Source organism: Carettochelys insculpta, chromosome 13, assembly GCF_033958435.1.
Source record: "Carettochelys insculpta isolate YL-2023 chromosome 13, ASM3395843v1, whole genome shotgun sequence".
In the NCBI taxonomy this organism is placed as follows: Eukaryota; Metazoa; Chordata; order Testudines; family Carettochelyidae; genus Carettochelys; species Carettochelys insculpta.
In genome coordinates, this window is record NC_134149.1 from 18360643 (window position 1) to 18384212 (window position 23570).

At 44.2% G+C, this 23570-nt stretch overlaps 1 protein-coding gene across 1 annotated transcript in view; it reads left to right on the forward strand.

Annotated features, from left to right (window-relative positions):
* Positions 1 to 23570, forward strand: part of COL4A5 (collagen type IV alpha 5 chain) — a 139417-nt gene that overhangs the window by 28826 nt on the left and 87021 nt on the right. The window contains exons 2-4 of the mRNA XM_075008082.1: positions 8691 to 8750; positions 20907 to 20996; positions 22734 to 22778. Coding sequence (XP_074864183.1) covers positions 8691 to 8750; positions 20907 to 20996; positions 22734 to 22778 — 195 coding nt within the window. The remainder of the gene's footprint in view (positions 1 to 8690; positions 8751 to 20906; positions 20997 to 22733; positions 22779 to 23570) is intronic.

The window sequence follows — 23570 nt, forward strand, 5'->3', positions numbered from 1 at the left end:
CCTAGTTTTCACTTGAGTAGGAAGAGAATCTTGGGGAATAACACATGCAAAGAGAGTACAGTTAATCAGTGAAGGTGGAAATACACCAAGCATCCGCTAACTGCAAAATGGCCACTTTATGGTTGCAACCTGACCAGACTCAATGGGGCAGTAATTAGATGGGCATGCTGAGAAGACTGTGTTTTTTTGTAAGAGGCCAATTTTTCCTTAGTGGCAAGGTAATCTTGGAGGAAGAAGCTGCTTGTGTATTTTGGGTACTTCCATAATATCACATCTGTTTATTCAGGGGAAGTGGGTGGGAGGGATGGAGGGTCTATAGCATTTGGAATGCCTGCTTGATGTCTTTTAGAGGAAGTGGCCAATCTCTTTGTCAGAGATCCTGGAGGCACTAAATGTGTTATGATTCCTCAGCTTCATGCTTGGGCACATGGGTGAGCAAAATCAGACTCTACTGCTGGGTGAAAGATGCTTTGGGTAGCCAAACAGCTAGACTTTGTGTACGCATCATTGCCAATAGTTGGCTCATACTTTGCAAAACAGATTGCCACCTTGGAATAGTTTACAGATATGGGGCATAAACAGTAGTTTTTAGGTAACTAATGTATGATATTCTTGATCTTCAGTATGTTTGAGCAACCAGCCAGTCAGTGACAACACTGTTGCTGCATACCTGTTAAGCAACTGCAGTGTTAAGTGAAATTATAGGCAAAGACCACATGCAGTATTGGTGAAAGCCCGTGAGACTGCACAATGTTAATGGCTGGGGACTTCAGCCCATTGTGTAAACTTAATAATGAAAGGCCCAAGTCCCAGAATGTAGTAATAAACTTCCCTCTCCATGACCCTTCCCACCAAAAAAGGAGTAGAGAGGAAGAGACCTCCTCCCATTTAATTCGTAATAACAGACCAATGACCAACTTCTGTAGTCCAGACTCTTCTGAGCAAATAGAAGTTCCCAAAGCTATAATCACAGAGCAATATAGCCAGACTGGCTCTTGATGATAGACAGTCATATGATAACAAAAGCTAAACACTTAACCTGTTTGCTAGCCAAGATTTTTTTTAGTCTATACGGTCTAGGGCAGGGTTCAGCAACCAATATAGCAGGAAGAGATTTTTTTTTCTGCGGAGGGTCCCAGCCCAAAGCCATATGTTGTCAACCCCTGAACAGGGGCAGCCCTCCCAGCAGGGAGTCTGAAGTGACTGTCCTGCAGTAATTCTCACCAGCATCTGTTCTGTTTTGGGACATGGCCCCTCTAGTGCACTAAGGTTGGCAGCCTGCTTCCTGTAGGACCCTCTGTGTCTCATGCAGCACTTCCTCCTAGTCCCAGACTCCTTTGGGCAGGCATCTGCCAATCGGTGAGGCCAAGCCCCACAGTGTCCCTAGGCTCAGTTGCCTGCAGATCTGGATGCTTTTAGGCAGGCATTGGCAACCTGTGGCTCTTTAAGGAATCATTTGTGGCTCCGCACCCTGCTGCCACTGACTGTTCTGTGCATGCACGTGCACACCCACACACACCCACATGCACACCTGGCCACAGAGCTCACCTGAAGCAGGCTCCCCGCTCAGGTTGCCGACTCCAGGACATGAGAGAAGTCTGCAGGAGTACGTGTGTCCAAGCTGCATGCGGCTCTTTGAGCAATCAAATGCTCAGAGCCGCTGGAGTGCTGTAGGCATTGCTGTGCACATGCATCCCACCTCAGCACTTTGAGAGAGAAGTGCATGGTGATGGTAATGATGGCAGCTCCAGTGAGTCACTCTCATTGGATTACAGTGGGGGAGTGGAGCTGGGGGTGCCTGGCACTGGAGGAGGGGAGTGTAGTTTGGGTTAAAGCAGTGGAGGAGGCTGGGGAGGGCCAGGCTCTGGAGGCCAGAGGCTATTTCTCTACATGGTGTTTTGCTGAAAGTTGGGTGTCTTGGGGAGACCCAGCATCAGGGTGACCCTCACTGGGGGATGCAGAGGGGCAGCAAATGGACTTGTAAGATGGTTTTAAGAAATGTGAGATTTTGTAAATAGGTGCAGAGGGGGAATGGATTTAACCCGCTTAAGACAAGCTGTGCCCCAGGAGGTTTTGCATGTTCTCACAGGTTTCAGTCACCCTCCGTCACAGAGGTCTGTCCATTGTGTGTGGAGCTTTAGGATTTCTCTACACTGGCACTTGGAAAAACTTTTGTTGCTTCGTGGGGGCATAAGTTTTAATGATGAAATGAAAAGCGCTAGTACGGATAGCATGTTGATGGTGGGACCTTCTCTCTTTTGCTGAACCTTCCATCCCTCTTTGCGGCGTAGTTTCATTTTTGTGCTGGAAGATGTGCTGATTCAGTAACTCATGCCTCCTGGCTTCCACCGCTTGGTTTGAACCTGCCCTGGTGGAGAGGGTGTTGCAGCAGTTGGTGGCATCCTGGATTCTACTGGCAAAAACTGTGACCTAGTCAAGATGTTTAACACACTTCTCTGAAAATCATTTTTGGCACATCTAAGTAAAAACATTCTGTTCCTGCAATGCAGAACAGAACCTCTGAAACTAGCTACATCATAGGACTATACTCTACTACAAAAGCAGGCACAGGGCCAATTTAAGCCTTTGATTATGCTAGTATGAACCCAGTAATGTCTGAGCAGAAGTCTGCTCTGGATCAAAATACATACTTCATTATGGTTTTAAGCATGTTTCCCCAGTGGCTCCATAGGACAGAAGCCGTGGGAAATGTCCAGTGAAAAGATTATCTAATGCCCCATAAATATAATTTGAATCCTTGATTGTATTTGGTTGTTAAGAGTTATGGCAAAGAAAATGGCAGGGATAATGCACTAAATCAGATCTTTTCTCTCTCTCTCTGTCTTTTCTATATTTGGAACCCATGTGGTGTGTGTAAGCAGTGAAATTAAACAGCTATTGTAACCTCTTTTAAGGGTACTGCTCCTTTCCCTGTCTTCTCCCCTTAAGTCTCAGAGGTTAAGGCTCTGTCTAGACTGCAGGCTTCTTTCGAGGACAAGTTTTGTTGACAGAGTGCATCTAGACTGCAGGTCTCTCGGAAGAGGTCTGCTGCATTGGGAGCATTCTGTCAACATTCCTGTTAACCTCTTTCCATGAGGCAGAAGGGATGTCTTGAAAGAGGTAATTTTCCTGACATTTGGCCCCATGTGGATGGGCTAAATGTCAGAAAAGCCTCTCTTGACAGAAATGTCAGCCAAAGATAGGCAAATTGTACACCACAATTTGCATATATTTTGCCGACAGTTCCCTGTAGTCTAGACACAGCCTACAGGTTCTAGTGAACCTGGAGAACAAACTTTTTTCCTCAGGTGTGGATCCACATAATCAAGCCACAGTCTGACCCACACAATCCTCCCACCTCATTTTCTGTTGCTGGCTATGTTGCAGCTTCTCAGGTGCAGGGAATGTGATCATATGACTAGAACAGCTGACTTAGAACTACAGTTTCCTGGTTTTGTGCCTAGGCTCTTTGCTGACTTGCTGGGTAATAGTGAGCAAATCACTTTTCTCCTTTGTTCCTCTTTCCTAAACTGTCAAAAAAAATAATTATCTTGCAGGGGTCCAGTAAAGCCTAACAAATGTCCTTGTAATGCTTGGACACCCTCTGCTGAAAGGTTCTATATAGTTATTCTTTCATTTTACAGGCTTGAAAAGTCAGTGCCTTTCACTGAATTAATTCTCACTAATACTGATCCTTCAGCTGTTATCAAGTAGGGCAAGTTGAAGGCTATAGCCATGCAGAAGACTGATTTAAAAAAAAAAAAACATGCTGAGCTTTGTTTCCCCAGGCATGGGAACCCTGATGTTGGCTTGTATTGTAGCAGAAGTTGTGAAGATTGTTCGGAGATTCAAGTAAGAAAATGTCATGTTGCAGAAAAGACGAAATTCCAGGCATAATTGTTTAGCACAGGACTTGAATTTTATATTACATTACTGTTAATGTGTGTCATTGAATTTGTGATGCAGAAACTCTTTAGCCTCTGGCTTGTAGCCTTAATCTTATTAGCAGGTGACTGGCAATTTTTTAAACCCTGAGGTGCTGTACTATATGTTTGTATTTCAGGTGTCTTGTACACTTTCTCCATTCAGAAATGACTTTAATATTTCCAAAAGAACCTAAACAAACAATTCTGTTTGCAGATGGAATGGGACTCATTTGGTTTTTAGTATGACTTGTTTATCACCCAAACCAAAATGTGTGATTTTCTTTGTCTTTTCACCTGAATTACCTGCCAAAGCTCTCTGCGGCTTGGGAATAGACTGTTATAAATAGAAGGATATATGAGTTTGCCAGGGGTTTCTGATGCACTGTGCAAATAATTCATGCAAGGATTTGTAGTCTGAAATGTCTGACATGTGATTTCAGTACTACCTAAAAACTGTCTGGGGGACAGGTATCTGCTAGCTTTCTCTTTCTGTTCTGAAACAGCTGGAGATTACATACTTTATTTGGGGTGAATGTGAACCAGGCATTCAGAACTCTGTGTGCTCTCTAGGAGAATGTCCAGATGGGACACTCCTTGTTTTTAATCAGACCTGCTGAGAAACAGTTTTCTTCAAAATGAAAGGAGTGCAGTCAAAGGCAGAAATGACGAATTCTTCATTTTAATGAAAAAGATTCTTGTATGTTGTAGCTCCACCATACACAAAAGCAGATGGGGGGTGGGGGTTAGTTACCTTTTGTTTAAAATAGAAAAGAGGCTAAGGGAGAGAGGAACTTAGTGCTGCTTTCAGGACTGCTTGATGTGGTACATCGTAATATAAATTTTGTTGTACTACAGTTTGTAGCAGGGGAGGAAGTAGTTATACCTCTTGGTACCCTATTTCCTTCTGCTATTTCCTACCCTATTTTATGCCTGATTTTGATGCCAGTTATGGGTTGCAACTCTCAAATCCAGTATTCTCTCATCTGGCAACATCCCTTGTTCGGAAGGTCTACGAATGTTGCCGGATGAGAGAATAGTGGGCAGGTGCAGGAGCCCCAGCAGGGCTGGCAGCAGTGCCCATGCTTGCCCCATGGCTACAGGGTCAGAGGAAGCTGCGACTCCAGGAGTCGGAGCCCTGCTTGCCCCACAGCAGCAGGGGCTGGGAGGCTGCCCCAGGGCTGGAAGCCAGAACCCTCTTCTTGCCTCATGGGGCTGGGAAGCTGCCACAGGATTGGCACGGGAGCCCCTGCCTTCCCCATGGGAGTCGGGGCTAAAAGGCTGCTGCAGGGCTGGGATCCAGAGCCCCCACCTGCCCCACAGCAGCAGGGGCTGGGAGGCTGCCACAGACCTGCACTGGAGCCTGCTGCCAGGCTGGGAACTGGAGACCCCACCTTCCCTGTGACATGGGGTGGAGGGTGCAGGGGCTGGCTGGAGCCCTGTGCCAACCCCTGAGCATGACCCGTCCACCTTCCCTTGTCCAGCAAATCCTCTTGTTCAGGACCTGTCAGGTCCCAAGCATGCTGGATAAGGGAGGTGTAACCTGTAGTAAAAGGTCTTACTGAAATCAAAAGCTTGATCCAAAGCTAGCTGAAGTTCATTCAAAACAAAAAGCAGTCAAGTAGCACTTTACTGCTTTTTGTTTTGATAGTGTATAGACTAGCACGGCTTACTCTCTGTTACTACTGAAATTCATTCAGTTTTTGATGGGGCTCATTCTGCGTATTTTATGTACTGAAATTATTTTGGGGTGTCTCTGAGCATTAGTGAGGATCAGTTTGTTTCCTTCCACTGTCTTACCCTCACTGCACCTCTGAAAATGCACGCTTAAAAACTGCAGTGGTACAGCTACAGCAGTTGAGTATAGACACCACCAATGCAAGTTAATTCTCCACTGAGGGAGGTAGCTGGACCATGGAAGAATTCTGAGGGTTAGGTTAGCTTAACACTTGCTGAGATGTGAATTTTTCACCCCCTGAGCAACTTCATTAAACCGACTTAGTGTGGGTTAGTCTTAAGAGAACAGAGACTCACTAGATCCCATCCTTTTGCTGGCAATTTTTCTCCTACTCAATCTCCTAGCTCTTCTCAAATCCCTGTAGGCCAGAGGTCAGCAACCTTTCCAAGGCGGTGTGCCCGAATTTGACTTTTTGCCCTCTGTGCAGTCTGAGTGCTGGTGATACTTTTTAAAGTCCGTCTGGGGCCCTGCACTCCTGGGACTACTGCCCCTTGCTCTAGTGGGGGCCCCATGCCACAGTGGGGTGTGGCCACTGTGGTATGGTGGGGATTCCACAGTGGGGGCCCTGTGCTCCATACACAGCCCCATGCTCCTGGCCCATGCTCCCATCCTGGTAGGTCAGCCCTGTGCTGTGGTGGCAATACCATTGTGGGGACTTCCCATACTCTAGGCCTAGCTCTGTGGCTTGGTGGCAGACCCTGCACTCTGTGCCTGCACTGTGGCTCTGCTGTGGGCCCTGGTCCTGGCCCTGTGGGTTCCAGCCCCAGCACTGTGCTACAGCAGGGCGGGGACTCTACGGGCAAGGGGGCCCTGCGCTCCAGGCCTGGCCCCACACTACATTGAGTGCTACAGCTTTGGCCTATACCATGCGGGTGTCTCTGCCAGGGCTCCAGCCCCAGGCCCTCACCACAGCCCCATGCTCTCAGGTCAGGCTCCAGTCCTAACCCTGTGCTCCCTCTCCCTCCTATGCTGCTTGGAGGAGGAGAGACAGGGCCTGAACTCCCCCCATGTGCTACTCTAATTTGGCTCACATGCCAAGAGTAGCACGTGTGCCGGGAGGCCATGAAGTCAGGTAATGTATATTTCTCATATTCTCACCCTGTATAGCCCTCCTGCCTGTGCCCTTTAAAAGTTCAGGATATTCCATGGACTGAGGTTGGCTGTGACATTCTCTCCCTTGCCCAAACCCAAAACAAAACCTAAACTTGGGTTATAATGCAAAACCTTAATTATTTCATGCCTCCTGCACATAATAAACCAACTTGCATCTCTCAGCAATAAATCTCAGCTACTATTTCTGCGGTTGTGATTGTTTTTGCGTTCTATTCTGATAGAAGTTTTTGTGTGGTATGTTTCCTTATGTATTGCAGGCAGCAGAAAGTTGCATGTTGTGTTAAAGCTTTTTGTTTCCCCCACTGGAAATGTGCTCTGGGCATAGCAACACAGATGGTCCATGATTTGAGATTTCCCTGCTTTTTAAGGCCTGTATTGTGGGGGACAGTAATATCACATGTAACTAATCTTAAGCCATCACATTTGTAAGTGGAATTCATGTAACTACTTCTATAAAAGAACTGCAGTCTCAGTCTTCTAAGCACCTGTTGCCCTTCAAGATACTAAATTGCATGTTGTGATCCTAGCTAATCAATGAGACAGACCTAGTTTACTCAGCTCCTACTGTACAAAGGATTTGAGACTAACCAAATGCAGGAGCTACTTATTGCAGATAAATGGAGAGCATGGGGTATGTCTCCGTGACTTCCTGAAGTTGTACTGGAATTGTTACAGCTAACAAAACATCACACACTTAAGCGGTTAACACCATCCCAGATTAGTATAGCTGCAGGTGAATGAAGTTGCTTCTGTTTTCAGTCTGGTGCTTAATAATATGTTTAGGCTACGAGCCAGTACATTCCCAGTGCCAGGTAGGTGATGGGTCATGTCTTAGCAAGGCTTTGCGCTTCCCCATCCCCCCTTATCAAGCGTGGCATACCGAAGGTCTGGTGCGCAGGTCTGTACTTATTTGACTGAACCTTACTTTGTACAAGAAGTTGTTGAAAAGCTTAGTATTGCAAAGTTTTTAAAGCATGGGCTGCTGCTTTTTTCTTAGCAAAAAACACTTGTGTTAGAATAAAAGCTATTCTGAACTATAACCATTCCAGTATTACTACTTTAATTAATGGTTTAAAAAAAGTTTAATCATTACATATGGGTATTGGATGTCATGCTACAAAACATTTCAGCTTCTGATTTCTACTAAGGGCTTGTTTCCACTTACCCAAGCTAGACCACTCTCCTGTGATTTGAGATATATATATTTCCTTAAGTGGTCTGGTAAGAACCCACTATATCAACTGCAGGTGGCACCCCGTCAACCCCAGTACTCCATCAGATCGTGAGGAGTGAGGGAGGTTGACAGGAGAGTTTCTCATGTTGACCTCCAGCAGTGAGGATGCCACAGCAATTCAACCTAAGGTGTGTTGACTCCAGCTATGCTATTCTCATAGGTGGTGTTAGCATGCCTTATGTCAACATTCTCTGGTATCATAGACCTGGGTTGGGAGTGGAGCAGGAGGAGAGAGGTGGAGAGAAGTAAAGAACCCACATTCCAATCAGTCCATGCTTACCTTTGAGCACACTCTGGAGTTATTGAACAGACGTCAAAAGAAAATGTGACTGTATCCATGTGATTGTGTGTGTGCGTGCGCATGCGTGCATTTTAAATCACTAGTTGATACTGCTGCTCAGGTCCATGCAAAACGATCATTCTCCTTTTATGCTTGAATGATGCCTTGTCGCCTTCTTTTATAATGCTCTTGGATACAAAATTGATGGGGATACGTGTGGGTGCTAGGTAACTTGACTGTAGAGGGGGACTTCATCATGTGATATCTTTTCTGCTAAATATGAACTGTTAAGGTTTAGTCTCAACTATGGAAATACAGTGCAGTGAGTGCCATCTAGTGGCTGGCACTCTTACGAGTCCATGTGCAATTAAGCTTCTAATATCCATTTTTTCCCCCCTCAAGGCTTGCCATGGATGTATATCAGGATCCAAATGTGACTGCAGTGGAGTAAAAGGTGAAAAGGTAACACCTTATTTTAATTTTTCATCCATTAAATAGCTTCTGAAACAGATGAATTGTGCAGGACTTAGGAAGTTGAGATTTAAGTCTTAGTAAAGTACTTCCTTAGTGTACTATGCTGTACTTCTGGACACTTTTTGGTGCCCAGAAGTGATTTGTTCACACAATGAAACATTGTTAGAACAATGTTAGAACAATGGTAAGTCACAGGGAGTGGGTGACTTCTAGTGAGTCAATATGGTAGCAACAAATTGGCCATGGCCACACTGGTCCCTCCTTTCGGGAGGGCTGTGGTAATGTGGCACTTTGGCATATGCTAATGAGGTGCTGCCGTGAATATGCAGTGCCTCATTAATACAATGGCAGCCACACAGGTTTCGAAACACATGCTGCCCATGTAGCCAGGAGCCTTTCAAAACAACCTCCTGATTTCAAAAGCCCCTTCGTCCCAAAACCAGATGGGAAGAATGGGCTTTCAAAATCAGGGGGATTGTTTTGAAAGGCCCATGGCTATATGGGCGGCGTGCGTTTTGAAATCGGCAGTTTCAAAGCCCATGTGGCTGCCATTATACTAATGAGGTGCCACGTTACCATAGCTCATCTGAAAGGAGGGGCTAGTGTGGCCACAGCCATTAAGGCTATGTCTAAACTAGAAGCATCTATAGACAGAAGTTACTGTCAACAGAAAACTCAGCAGAACCTCTGTTGACAGATTGGTGCGATGTACAACTTGCTCTGCCAACAGAGAGCTGCCAGACTGCACTGTCCTCTGGTGACAGAAAGTGGAATGGCAGCTCTGCTAACTGGGCTGCCTGGCATCTGGAAGCCCTCTCTGACAACAGAAGTGTTATTCTTCACATTTTTGAGGGATAACACTGTTGAGGCAAATACAGAGTTCTGTGGAAGCTCTGGCGACAGAACATTTTATGGCCATTTCTACAAAGGCCACTTCCTTAAAAGTGGCATGCTAATACACGGAGTACAAGATGCTAATGAGGCGCAGATGCAAATTCCCCACACCTCATTAGCATAACATCACGTGATTTGGAGTCCGGAAAACCATTCTTCCGGACTCCAAAACACCTTGTAGAAGCGCGGCTCCCAGGGGGGCTTCCAGAAGGAAGTCCTTCTTCCGGAGGCCCCTTCTTCCCAAAAGCTTTTGGGAAGAAGGGGCCTCCGAAAGAAGCACATCCTTCCAGAAGCCCCCCCGGGGGCCACTCTACACAGCGTTTTGGACTCCAGAAGAACGGTCTTCCGGACTCCAAATCACGTGATGTTATGCTAATGAGGTGCAGGGAATTTGCATCCACACCTCATTAGCATATTTTGCTTTGTGTATTAGCATGCCACTTCCAAAGGAAGTGGCCTGTGTAGAAACGGCCTATGTGTGTAGATGCTCCCTGAGTTATGTCGACAGTAGGCTCCTGTCGACAAAACTCTCTAGTGTAGACACAGCCTCAGTAGCCTTTTAACATTGCTTAAGGACAAGGGAAACAGCAAGGCTGTGGCCACACTAACCCCTCCTTTCAGAAGGGGTGTGGTAATGTAGCATTTCAGAATATGCTAATGAGGCACTGCCATGAATGTGCAGCACCTCTAGCATAATGGTGGCCGCGCGTGTTTTGAAACTGATGGTTTCGAAACACGTACCACCCATGTAGCCGGGGACCTTTCGAAATGACACCCTGATTTTGAAAGCCCCTTCTTCCCATCTGGTTTTGGTTTTTGGATAACACCCTGCACCAAAGAGACCAATTCTGATCTTTGTTCTTTCCCATCCCCACACTATTTGATGGAAGGGATTTTATTATGCAGAATAAAACAGTTCATGTATTTTAATCCTAGACCAAAAAAACTAATCTTCTTCCCAGACCATAAGGGTGTAGACCACTAACATATCTTAAACCTGCCTTGAAAAGTACTGCATCGCTGTCTTCACTTCATATGCTTTACTCTAACTGCCTTGATACAGTGAGCAAAGTGAAGGGTGGACCCTCTTGGAGGGCATGAAATTTCACAAGGGATCTCAGGCTCATCCATCTCATTAACAATGTTGAAATATGTTCCTGTTTTTTATGTATGTGTTCATGTTTATATAATGATTAATAAAGTTTTTACGTCCTACATACTTATTTCCTTATACATGCTGAAAGGGTTATTTTTTTTCCATGTGAACATATCCAAACTGATGGAAATTTTGGTTTACATTTAGCAGGTTGGTAGGGGGCTGCTAACTGCAGGGACAAAAAGTGGGGCCCAGTGCAAAAAGTTGGTTCACCTCTGTTTTAATAGAATATACTGACTGTCAACCTGTGCCAGGGCCCTAGACACACTAGAGTTATTAGCAGTGTTTGATCCTGCAAAATAGTCATAATCCAAAATGAAGAAAACAGCTGAATAAGTTGCTTCTGTTCTACTGTGCCCTCCTGCTCCAGTATTAAATTGCTCTTCAAATCATTTCCTGATGGTTTCCTGTGCTCCTAGTGCGTCAGGCATCAAGTTATGGCTCTATGTGATGGTGTGTTCATTTAGGCTGTACCTGCTCTGCCGTCCTTAAGAGACAGCTGCACTGCTGAAGCTGTACCATTATGAGGTTTGCAGTGTAGCTGCTCTTTGCTGCCAGAAAAGAAGTCTCCAGGCAATCACATAAAACTACCCTGAATGAAAGGCAGGGGTTTTATTGCTGGGGAGCAGCTCCTGCCAGTGAAGTGCTGTCCACAATGATAATTTTTATCATTGTAACTTCTGTCTTGGTGGTGGTGGTGGTTAGTTTTTTCACACCCCTGAGCAAAAGAGAGTTTTAATGACAGGAGTTTGGTGTATATTTAGCTCTGGCTGCTATAATTAAAGGTGAGTCTTAAACTTTGTAAGAAGTTGTATCCCCCCCAGGACTACTCTCTACCTTTTTTTTTCCTGAAATGCGAGTGGCACGGTGATAGACCAGCCAGTCTGGATATGACCCATAACAAGAGGCAGGATGGCTGCAGGAACCAGAAGCAGAACCCTGCAGCCAGTGGTGCTGTACTCCCCCAGCCAGTGGGGCTCCACAGCTGCCCACTTCTTCTCCCAAGTGCCCCCATCGCTGATCCTGCTTCTCCTCCTGAGCTTAAACACCACAAATCAGGTATTTGTGGCATTCTGGAAGCTCTGAGAGGGTTGGGAGGGAGATGCTGAGCGTGGGGCCCCTGGCTTTTCCCGTTCAATGTGCCAACCCAAGAGGATCCACAGATACTGAACCATGGATGTTGCTAGGTGAGGGAAATCTGGATTATAGAGGCTCAGTCTATAAGAGAAATCAAGGGAAGATGCTTAGTGTATTTCGTCTGTGCTTCCCTGTATCTTGATAGTCAAACCTAAATGTAATCAAAATAGTTTGTAGATCAGGGTAGGCAAGATACAGCCCCCAGGATGGATCCACACCACCAGGCCTTTTAATGTGCTGCCTGTACCCCCAGCAAAATCTCTCAACTCCTGTTGGCAAGAAGTCAGCAGCTAGCTGGAGCCTGCTTCTGGCACAGGACTCCAACTCTCTCCCAGACCCTGCACCTTCTTCTATATCCTTCCCCCAGGTCAGAATTATCTCCATCATCCAATACCCCTTCTTGGATCCTGAGTCCCAATCCCCTGGCCCTGGTCACAACTCCTCCTTCGCTCAAACTCCTCCTCAGACTCCATACCTTATTCTGCACCTTCTTCTACAAGCTTGCATCTATGCCATCGCCAGTCCAGACTCCACATCTGCTCCATAGAAAAGGGGTGGCCTTTGACCACTTACCAAAATCTTGGAGTGCCCCCCCATCAAAAATTATTGCCCACCCCTCTTGTAAAGCAGTTAGCAACTGCTGTGCATGTGGATGGTTGCTTACCTTACAGTTGTGGTCTTAAGGTTCTGCAGGAAGCTTAATGCTTTCTACATTGTCTTCAGTTTAACTATGCATGCTATAAAAAAGTAGCAACTAATTGCTTCCTGTGAATGAAAGGAACTAGTTTACCTGGAAAGCTTAAAAGTGAATGTATCAGGGTGGTTCTTAGCTAGTGTAATATTACAGTAGCTGTTTTATAGACCAACAGATATTTAGGAACATAAGCTTTCATGGGCAAACCAGATCTTTGCCCATGAAAGCTTATGCTCCAAAATATCTGTTAGTCTATAAGGTGCCACAGGACTTCTTGTTCTTGAAGATACAGGCTAACATGGCTACCTCTCTGATAGAAGCTGTTTAGTTACTAGCTTTGTGAATGTGATTCTAAAAGAAACCACCAGTTTTGGGGATTGTCTGTCTGCCCTGAGTGTAGCATTCTTAATGTAGCACATGCAGGGACCCTGGTCACAGAAGAGATGAATGGTGTAGTTCTGTTTTATATGGATTATCCAAAGAGTATAGTAAATTTTAATGTCTCAAACACTGTAGAACTACATACCTTCAGTTAATACCACAAGTTGGCTGGCACTGAGATAGTGAACTGGTTAACACTGACTTAAACAAATCTGTGATGGGGTGTGGTCACAGAAGACCCCTTGGTATTGCTCCCTAGTGTGCTGATCGTGCCACTGACACCTGCCCTCTTGCTCTTTGGGGTTCTTCACCATGTTCTGCTGGGCCAGTTCATGTAGTTTACCCCAAATGAGGTAGCGTTGAGGTTACTGCCCCCCTCCAGCAGAGCAGTTCAGATACTGATCCACTGCAGCTATGGTAGGATGCAGTTCTAGGACACAGCAGCCAGGAACCCAACCTTCCAAAAGGGATGAAAGCCCCAATAATAGTCTCTCTGTGCAAAAGTTTGGCACAAAGACAACGCAGCCATAAGCCCCTTTTATCAATAAAAGGGAGATATGTACAGTGGTGCCCACCCCCTAGGTAAAAAGTATAAACACTGGACTTGATCATAAAAGCTTTTATAAAGCATAAAATGTAGTATTTTTAAGTGGCTGTAAGTGAAAAGAGCAGATCAAAATAAGTTACTAAATTGAAATGAAAAGAAAGTTCATAGCTAATTCTAACTTCGCTGAGGAAGTTATTACATGCAGATTTTAACCCTACATTGCTGTTCTCATGTAAGGTAAAATTTTCAAACCAGAGCTGCCGTTTTTCTCTAATTTGGATCAATACCCTTTCATAGTTCTTTGTTTCCTCTTTGAGTGTGACAGGCAGTATCCAAGACAGTTCTGAAGACAAGCAGATAGCTTCCCATTGCTTAAATAAACTTTCCCATAGGGTGAGAAACCTTTTGTTCTATAACCTTCCTTTCTATAGGAAAACACTGGATTAAAATGGCTTTTAGTACCAGGTGATATGGTCCAATGTCTTTCTAGCACCAACCACCTTCTAGACTTACAGAATCAAACAAGGCCATTTACAAGTTGCTAAAGTGACTCCCCCACTAGGTAGGGTTCTGGGCCTGGGGGGCCAGAAATAATGGCTTTCATTAGCACATTTAGAAATATCAACATACTTGCATTTCATATTTTAATTTCACATAAAATAATGATAGATTCACCAAAATAAAATGTACAGCATCAGCATAAATTACATGAGGTATTTTATCCAAAGCATCTCTGAATTATGCATATTCATCAGCCAGTTTTCAAAGAGTAGGGGGTGGGGACACCACAAAACCCTTTCACCAAGTGTGTTTTTGATTAAAGCCAAACTCCTTAATGCTTATGGATAGTTTATAGGCAGAAGTGTTTTGAGAACCTAACTGAAAAGGCTTTGGGGAGCAGGTTTTCAGACTTATTTAGATGTCTGTGAAGCTTACAAAAACATCCAAGTCAAGGGGAGATAGACATCTATATTACTTCAGTGGTTTGATAAATCCCGCTAGACATATTAAGAACATTAGAATGGCTGCTCTGGGTCAGACCAAAGGTCCATCTATCCCGCTATGCTGTCTTCTGACAGAGGCCAATGCCTTATGCCCCAGAGGGAGTGACCAGAACAGATAATCAACAAGTGAGCCCTCTGCTGAAGTCCATATCCAGCCTCTGACAAACAGACTAGGGACACCATTCCTACCTATCCTGGCTAATATCCATTGATGCACCCTGACCTCCATGAATTTATCTAGTTCTTTGTTTGAACCATATTAAATTCTTGGTCTTCACAACGTCCTCAGGCAAGAAGTTCCACAGGCCTACTATGGGCTGTATGAAGAAAAGATCATACCTTTGAAAAGCTGCCCTTGGTCTCGGGGTGATATATGTAACTGTCAGTAGATAGTGCTCAATCTCATCAATACCAGTTATATCACTGTGCTATCTCTTCTCCATTCAATACGGCAGCACTCTTTCTCTGATGGCTTATGTACAGTTGCATCTTTCACATTGAGCGTGCCAATGTGCCCTTGCTTTCGCTGAGGGGAGCAGGGAAAATGACAAGGTTTGGGTTTGTATTTAACCTAATAAGATTTACCAAACCCTCATTATTCATGTCTTTCAGCATCTTCTTATGTCCAATAGAGAACATGTCAATTTTCAGAAATTTCAGCATCCACGCACAGTTTTTCCAACAAACCCCTTCCTCTGACCCTATACATAGTATAGGAAATTTTTGTTTCCTGTTAAATAACAGGGCCCCTTCCCTGCTGAAACAGCCTTCCAGGCAGTTTTGTTTTCCTTCTCTCCCTCGCTTCTCCCCTGCGTTGCATGAAGGATAGATGGCTTTATTAATTTCTGTGTCAATGGTCTTCCATTTTGGAGTCCAGCAAAATGCTTTTGTGTGTGGTGCACACAAGCCAGGTAATGGGATGTCTTAATTTGTCACGACAAGTTTGTTCATGCAGATTGGAGGCTTGGAAGGACATTGTAGTGCAGCCATAAAGTAGGAGAGGTAATTTTGGATGGAAGTTCCTTAATTCAGGGGGCAGATTTTTATACTCATTTATATAGAGGTAGCTCACTTAAGCCGTGTCTACACGTGCACGCTACTTCGAAGTAGCGGCACCAACTTCGAAATAGCGCCCGTCACAGCTACACGTGTTGGGCGCTATTTCGATGTTAACATCGACGTTAGGCGGTGAGACGTCGAAGTCGCTAACCCCATGAGGGGATGGGAATAGCGCCCTACTTCGACGTTCAACATCGAAGTAGGGAACGTGTAGTCATTGCGCATCCCACAACATCAAAATTGCGGGGTCCTCCATGGCGGCCATCAGCTGAGGGGTTGAGAGATGCTCTCTCTCCAGCCCCTGCGGGGATCTATGGTCACCGTGTGCAGCAGCCCTTAGCCCAGGGCTTCTGGCTGCTGCTGCTGCAGCTGGGGGTCCGTGCTGCATGCACAGGGTCTGCAACCAGTTGTCGGCTCTGTGGATCTTGTGTTGTTTAGTGCAAGTGTGTCTGGGAGGGGCCCTTTAAGGGAGCGGCTTGGTGTTGAGTCCGCCCTGTGAGCCTGTCTGCAGCTGTGCCTGGCACCCTTATTTCGATGTGTGCTACTTTGGCGTGTAGACGTTCCCTCGCTGCGCCTATTTCGATGTGGTGCTGCACAACGTCGATGTTGAACATCGACGTTGCCAGCCCTGGAGGACGTGTAGACGTTATTCATCGAAATAGGCTACTTCGATGTAGGCTTCACGTGTAGACCTAGCTTTAGTGAAATATGATCTACCTCTTCCTGTGGCCAGTTACTTGTCTGTCAGAGGCTTATGGAGGAGATAACTACTCACTCAGTAATTAGTCTGAAGTAATACCCTAAGGACATGTCTGTGGTGCAGTCCTATGACTGTTTCCTAGCCTCATGTTTTAAATCATCTGTTTGTGGTTGGGAGCAGACTTGCTAGAAGAGTCTGAACAAGAGTTGCTCTGGCAACTGTGTGTCTCCTGCTAGGCCCACATTTGCTGTGATGATGCTTTTAAGTGGCCTTTGGAGCATGTTATTTTCATAATCCAAACAACATTGATTAGAATTATCTGAATCTCTTTACAGTTCTTTTGTACAACTGTTGTAGCTTCCTGTGTCTATCTCCCTCCATTTTGAATGCCTTGGTCTCCCAATTTAGTCTTTGTTTAGAACTAAGAACTTAAAACATGCAGATGAACTTCTGGTTCTAAACATAAAAGCTACAGGAACAGTCTTAAAATTTAGTTGTGTGGCCTTCTGCCCATGTTGCAAAGAACCATCTTATCTGTATACAATGTTTGCACATTTCCAGTTAGTGTTGTCATTAGATACACGATTCCAGAATTTTTTTTTTGATAAACCAGTACACTTAGACTTCCTCTTGCAAGGGTAACCTCCTGTAACCTTCACCCCGTAAGAGTGACCCAGATAAGATTTGGAGGAATTGCATAGCTTTGCTAGCAGGTGCTTTTCTTAGCAAAGCTCTTGCATATACACACATTTACTTAATGGCTAGGGCTACACAAGCATTCCTTTTTCAAAAGAGGCATGCAAATAAAATCAAAAATGCAAATGAGGCACAGATTTACATATTTGGCACCTCATTTGCAAATTCTTTTCAAAGAAGCAAAGTAATGTAGACGCAGCTCTTTCAAAAGTAATCCCCATCTTCGAAAGAACCCTTCCTTCATCTTTTGAAATAAGATTATGCAAATGAGGTGCCAGATATGTAAATCTGAGCCTCCTTTGCATTGTCAATTTCGTTCATTTTCATGCCTTTCTTGAAAGAAGAATGCTAGTGGAGACATAGCCAGTATGTAGGAATCATTTGCCACAGCTTAGCTGTTCCTAATACCTTCCCTGCAGGACATACCCTCCCCAAATGCTGTTTCAACTTTTTTTTTTTTTTAAACAAGATACATAACTAAAACCTATGATGTAAAACTGTTTATCTTGCTTCTAAGGAGAATCAGCAATGGCTCTACATTTTCATCTGCTGTCCTGAAGCCTGACACCTTGCTTAATAAGAACAAACTGACATTAAACTAATAGCTCAGTTAAATCCAGAGGTGGAAAAAGTACCCCTAAAGGTACTTGTGTGTGTACTTTTTCTCAAGTAGTTTTCCAGAGGATTACTGGTGGCCTGTAATTAAGTACATCACTGCCACCCCCCACCAAAAGCAGCTGCACTTTTACTCAATAACTCTTTGGGTTCTTTTTCCACCCGTGGTTAAATCCTACCTAGCAATACTTGTTAGGGACCATAACTGTCTGTAAGTACATTCCTAGATGCTATAAATCACTATTATTTTTCCAGATGGGTGCTCCACTCCAAAACCCACTCCACCTTTGCTCCACCTCTTCTCTCCCTCCCCCGCCCCCAGCCACCTGTCTACGTGCTGCACTCTAACCTCCCTAGTGTACCTCCCACCAAAGAGCTGAGGCGTAGTCCCTATTTGTTTTACGTTAGGTACTTGAGTACTAGAGCACCATAGAATTGATGGCTGTGGATACAGTGGGAGAGTGGCCTGAAACAAAAGGACACATTTTATTTTTAACTAGTAGGAAATTGTTTTTAGAAGGAAATTCAGTTAGATGGGGCAGCTGAAGTTCTATCACTACAACTTTCATAGTCTGCTGGGTAAAGCATATGCATGGTGAAAAGAAACCCCTATATTTAAGTGGAGCCAGATTAGTTTTATTGGGTCATCCAGGCCTTGATGCAATTCACAGAAGTTACAGAAAATAATTTGTAACCAGGTGGAGCAAAACTGCTCGGACTAACATGGAAAACCTATGGAAACATCTAATCTTAATTTCCGAAGTCCTTCATCAGGGTTTTGTCTATGAGTGTGATCAGGCAGCATGTGCAAGAAAAGGACTAGCCAATAAAAAGAAAAATCTCCCTAGCTTTTTAGCATAACTGACTCCTAAACAAAATGTAGTTTATTAATCTGTAGAACTTTGGTTACACTAAGGTTTCTGTTTCAGGATACATTTGTATCCTGAAATAGAAACCCCATGGCCAAATGCTGCACTCAAAATAGCAGAGTTATTTCAAGCGTGGTATTTTGTTCCCGCTGCTAGGCATTTATTTCGAACTTCAGTGCCATATGGCCAGCACCGAGTTCAAAATAAGTAATTTTGAGATAGGTTCAAGTTCTCAATTTAGGAAAGGCCAGGTGCAGTGTCGTTTGTGCAACCTTCATTAGGCCCCCAGTCTGTGTGCCTTTTAGTTAGATGCAGAAATGGCCACCTGCGAAAAGTCTCGGGTAAGTAACTGACTGATATGACATCACATAGGAAGGGCAACCTATGAGGGTCAGGTTCAGAGCTGCAAGGGAAGGGCACAGAAGTTGACCTAACAAAGGACCAGGTGGCTGGCAGCAGGCAGTGCAAGCTGCAGGCCGAAGGAGGAGCAGCAGGGGCTGCCTGGGTAGCCAGCCAGGGGCAAAAAGGGGAACAGCTGGTAAGCAGGGGCTGGGATTATCAGCTCCTGTGGCCAGCTCCATACTACTGTGTATGCAGCACGTAGCTGCCTAGAGCACCATGAAACTTGGGTCAATTTTGGTGCCCTATGTAGCTGCATATTTTGGGTATCAGTAGGGACAGCTCTTCCCATGGACTAGCTTCCCTAAAGAGGGAGGCGTTCACCCACCATTCATGCCCCCACTTTAATCTTCTCTTTTCTAACAAACAGTTGCCCTTAGGAAAAGGTAGTGTTGCCTACACAAACCTGAAGGCACACAGCAGGAGCTTAACCAACTCCCATCTGCTCTCATTAGACACACTCTTGGGACTCTTCTTTGCACTAGTGATATGAGCATCTGAGATAAATCAGTTGTCAAAAATCAGTCATTGCCCTGACAACCAGGGCACTAGTGACTCTCCCCAAAGATGCAAATAGAACAGCTCAGAGAGAGAGTGGTGAGTGGCTGATAATCACTGATGTCATAACGTTGCTGTTCCAGGAGCAGCAGGGGTCAGTGCACTTGTGCTGAGGAAGATGAGGCTTTTCCATCATTCCCAATTTTTCTGAAATTTCCTTTTAAACACATTGGAGAGTATTCCACTCATGCAGTGATTAGTGATTAAGAATTGGTTCAAATTCCCCAGGCCATGTTGACAAAAAGGGTTATCACTCTGCCATGTAGTTTGGGCAAACTGGACAGTCTCTGCACCGAAGGATGAATGAGCATAAATCCGACATCCAGAATGGGAATACACATAAACCTGTAGGGGAACACTTTAACCTCTCTGGACATTCAATACTGGATTTAAAAGTAGCTTTTCTTCTACAAAAGGGTTTCATTACAAGACTACAGAGGGAGACATCTGAAATGGAATTCATTTGAAAATGTGACACATTTAAACTAGGCCTCAACAGAGATCTCAGCTATCTTTTATGTATTACAAGGGGAATTCCCATACCTTTTGATATTCTCAGGAATGGCATATGTCCTACTTAAGTTAATTTGTTTCATCTACTGGTCCTACTAGTAACAGGTTACCCCCGCCCCCTTTATTTTCCTCAATATTGCACAGGCAAACTTAATTCTGGCATTTCCCAATTTTTGAGTACTTGGCTGTATAATCATAATGTTTTAATATAGGTGTGTGTGTAGGGGGTAACTTTTTTAATAAATATTCAAGACAAATATTGAGAAAGTTGCATACAGTTACATTAAGTTAACAAATTCTAGTTTACCCTCTGGTGACAGCAATGCTAGTGCCAAGGCAGGACCCTGTTTTGCTAAGTACGGTACAGACGTGCCTGCCCCCAAAAGCACACCCTCACCATATAAGATGAGGCAACAAAGGAATGCCTTGTGTTTCCTCCATTTTTTTGTTAACAGCAAGAGTACGTGCAGCATGTTAAGTACAGGTCACAGCACAGCAGCTTGCCTAGGTGAAGTTTCTTTATAGGCATTGCAGCAGAAGTGATTTTTAAGGGAGGGACTTGGAGAAGAGTAGCGGTAGCTTTTTACAGGAAGCTGGGGAGATAGCCATGGGTATTTGTGCAAATGACCAATTGAGACTGGCTTAAATACGAGATAGAAAGCACACTTACTCCATTTAATTGGCATGATTGACACAGAGTAATTGAAATGTCTTGTACACTCTTACCTGGAAATCCCATGGTTAAACAATTGTGATGTTTATCAAGAATTTAGATTTACCTTCTTTATGTGTTTTAAATCACTGTAGCTGCTTAACTTCTTTCCAGGTCTCTGTAGCAAGCTGAAGCATTGTACTGTCTGAACTTATCATAATTCTCATGCTCCATGTAGGAGAATTTCATTTTCTCTACTTTCATTTTTAGGGTGAGAGAGGGTTCCCAGGATTAGAAGGTCAGCCTGGTTTACCTGGATTTCCAGGACCTGAAGGCCCCCCTGGCCCAGGAGGCATAAAGGTAAGTAACAATGTATCCAGTCAGTCAGTATATAAATGTGACCTCTGGTGCAGGCGTTGTCTAGATTTCCTGATATTCTGATGCAAAATGCATTAGTACCATCTCCAGAGTGCCTACTTCAAAGAGCATCATTTGGGTAAATGTTTCGGTGGTACAATTCCTGGAAGCCTGTTACATTATCTCTCGTAGTTACATTACTGTCCTGTTGTGGAAGTCTGTACTGAGGAATAAACAATAGGGAAAATATTTGTCGTCTTCAAATACGCCCTCTACCCCTCCCTCATATGAGAATTCTTCTGGCCCAATTTGTATAGTGGGGGTGCTGAGAACAAATGAACCAAACTGTGCCGTGTACTGCCCTCCCCCCCCATACAATGCCCATCACAGCACCTACTTACCTGTGGATGTGCGTGTGCACAGCAGTCGTCATATACACCCCTTTCTGTTAGGTGTGAAAGTGGCAGACTAGCTGCTGTTTTTGGTTCTCTGTGCCTTAAATATGGAGTCTGTTCTGGTCTGGCTCTGGTCTGAAGAAGTGGATCTGTCCCACGAAAGCTCATCACCTAATAAAGTGCTACTTGACTGCTTTTTGTTTTGCTTTAACAGGAGTTAGAGATCAGGCTTAGTGGCATGCTGTGTTGCAGCTTTGATAGCCCAAATAATACACATTGCCAAATAACCAAGATCCCCTCTGTTTTTCCACTTACTGAAATTATGAAGTTGTATCTGTTTGCCAGCTGCATCATGGTCCCACTTCTACTCTGCCATGAATACAAATGCTTTGTTACTGTCATTGTTTAGGGCAAGGCAAATGAGTGATTTAAAACAAGCCCCTTGTGCGACTCCAGAACAATAGTACTACGTTGAAGGGAAGAGATGGATGCTCTTAAATTCCTCAAGTACCCCCATTTGTAAGCTATTTATGGACAGCATTCAAATTTTCTATTTCTGACTATATAAGGTTGAGATACCTCCAGTTCTGCTTCCTATTTTATATACATAAGTAGATATAATATATAATTTTGTCAGCTTTATCTACAATCTGGTTCTCCGTTCTGTAAACTCATATGCTGTACAAAATAGTCACATTTCAGAAACTGGGGAAATAAGTTATTGCTTTTTATCACATAGAGGAAAGACTCAAGAAGGGGACACAGTAAACAGAAGAATAAAAAAAGCAAAACTATTAGAGACTGAGAGGATCAATCAGCTACAGCAAAGGATGGCAAGGAAGGAGAGAGTAAATGGGGAATAAAAGAAGACAGATATTTGGGTTAGAGAATGTATTTATACTCTTCAATGAACTTCTTTGGCGGGTGTCCTATTGCATAACTCAGAATTCCTGCAACACTGAATGTAAATGAAAGAAGAACAGAATGAAATTTGCAAGCATTCTACCATTATCTTTTACCCACTAGAGTACAGTATAGCTCATATGCTAAAGTTTAGCAAGCTGATGGAATTTAATAATAGTCAGGCAGATATAAAACTATATGAACAAAAACTGTTATCTCTAAATCCTTGGTTATTTACTGCATAAAATGTTTTCCAGTTCCAACTCAAAAGGAAATCTTAAGAAAGTAGGTTTGAAAACCACCTCCTTTCAGATGGTAATAAATAATCTAGCTTTCAACAACTCTACATTTAAGCTTTTGGTTTTCTCGAATAGGTTGGTTGTGTATTCCAACATACTGTGTCTGATATTATCAATTTTCAGATTTTCTGTGTTCTCTACAGGGTGACGATGGCCTTCCAGGGCCTACTGGACCCAAAGGAATCAGAGTAAGTGACACCACATGATAGGATATACTACTTGCACCTCTCTGGTCCTGTACCCTCAGGACCTGAGTGGTCCTGAACCAGGGATTTTGCTGGGTCAGGAGAAATCAGTGCTCCCCTGCTGGCTGCCAGCCCCGCTCCTAGGCTTCCCTCTGGGCTGTTAGCCTGCTCCTGGCTGCCAGCTGCAGCCGGTGGCCACCCTGACTGCTGGCTGCCACCAGCTTCTCAGCCCCAGTGGCAGCTTCAGCTCCCTGGCTGCCACTTGCTTCCCAGGCCCTACCAGCTTCCCGGCTTCTGGCAGCTCAGATCTAGCTCTCAGATTCTGGACTCCTTGCTACGTGGTCCACTCCTCTCTGGTCCAGGAACATCTGTGATCGTGCCAGACCATAGATGTTGCTGGACCAGAGTGTCCTGGATTTCAGAGGTTCAACATCTAGTAGGTAATATACAGGAATTATTTTTGATCTGGAGATAAAAGTTGCAGAAAGCTAGATAAATTTGAAAAAAAAAAAAAAGGGAAGTTGAATCAAAAGAGAAATTTATTCTTCCCAATGATATTTCTTCTCATGCTTTTAATGAATTCAGCAATAAAGACTTAATCAATCCATCCTGTATACAAGATCCGTAGTTTCATAGGTCAAAATACATCCCCTCTGTTGACTTTACTCTGAAAGAGAGAGATTGTTATTCTCATATATAAGTAGATTCCTTATTTGTCTGTGAATCTTTTAGCTTTTATACCTGTCTGCTGTACTTGATGGGCAGATCCTTTGCTGGTGGAGATTTTGTAGCATC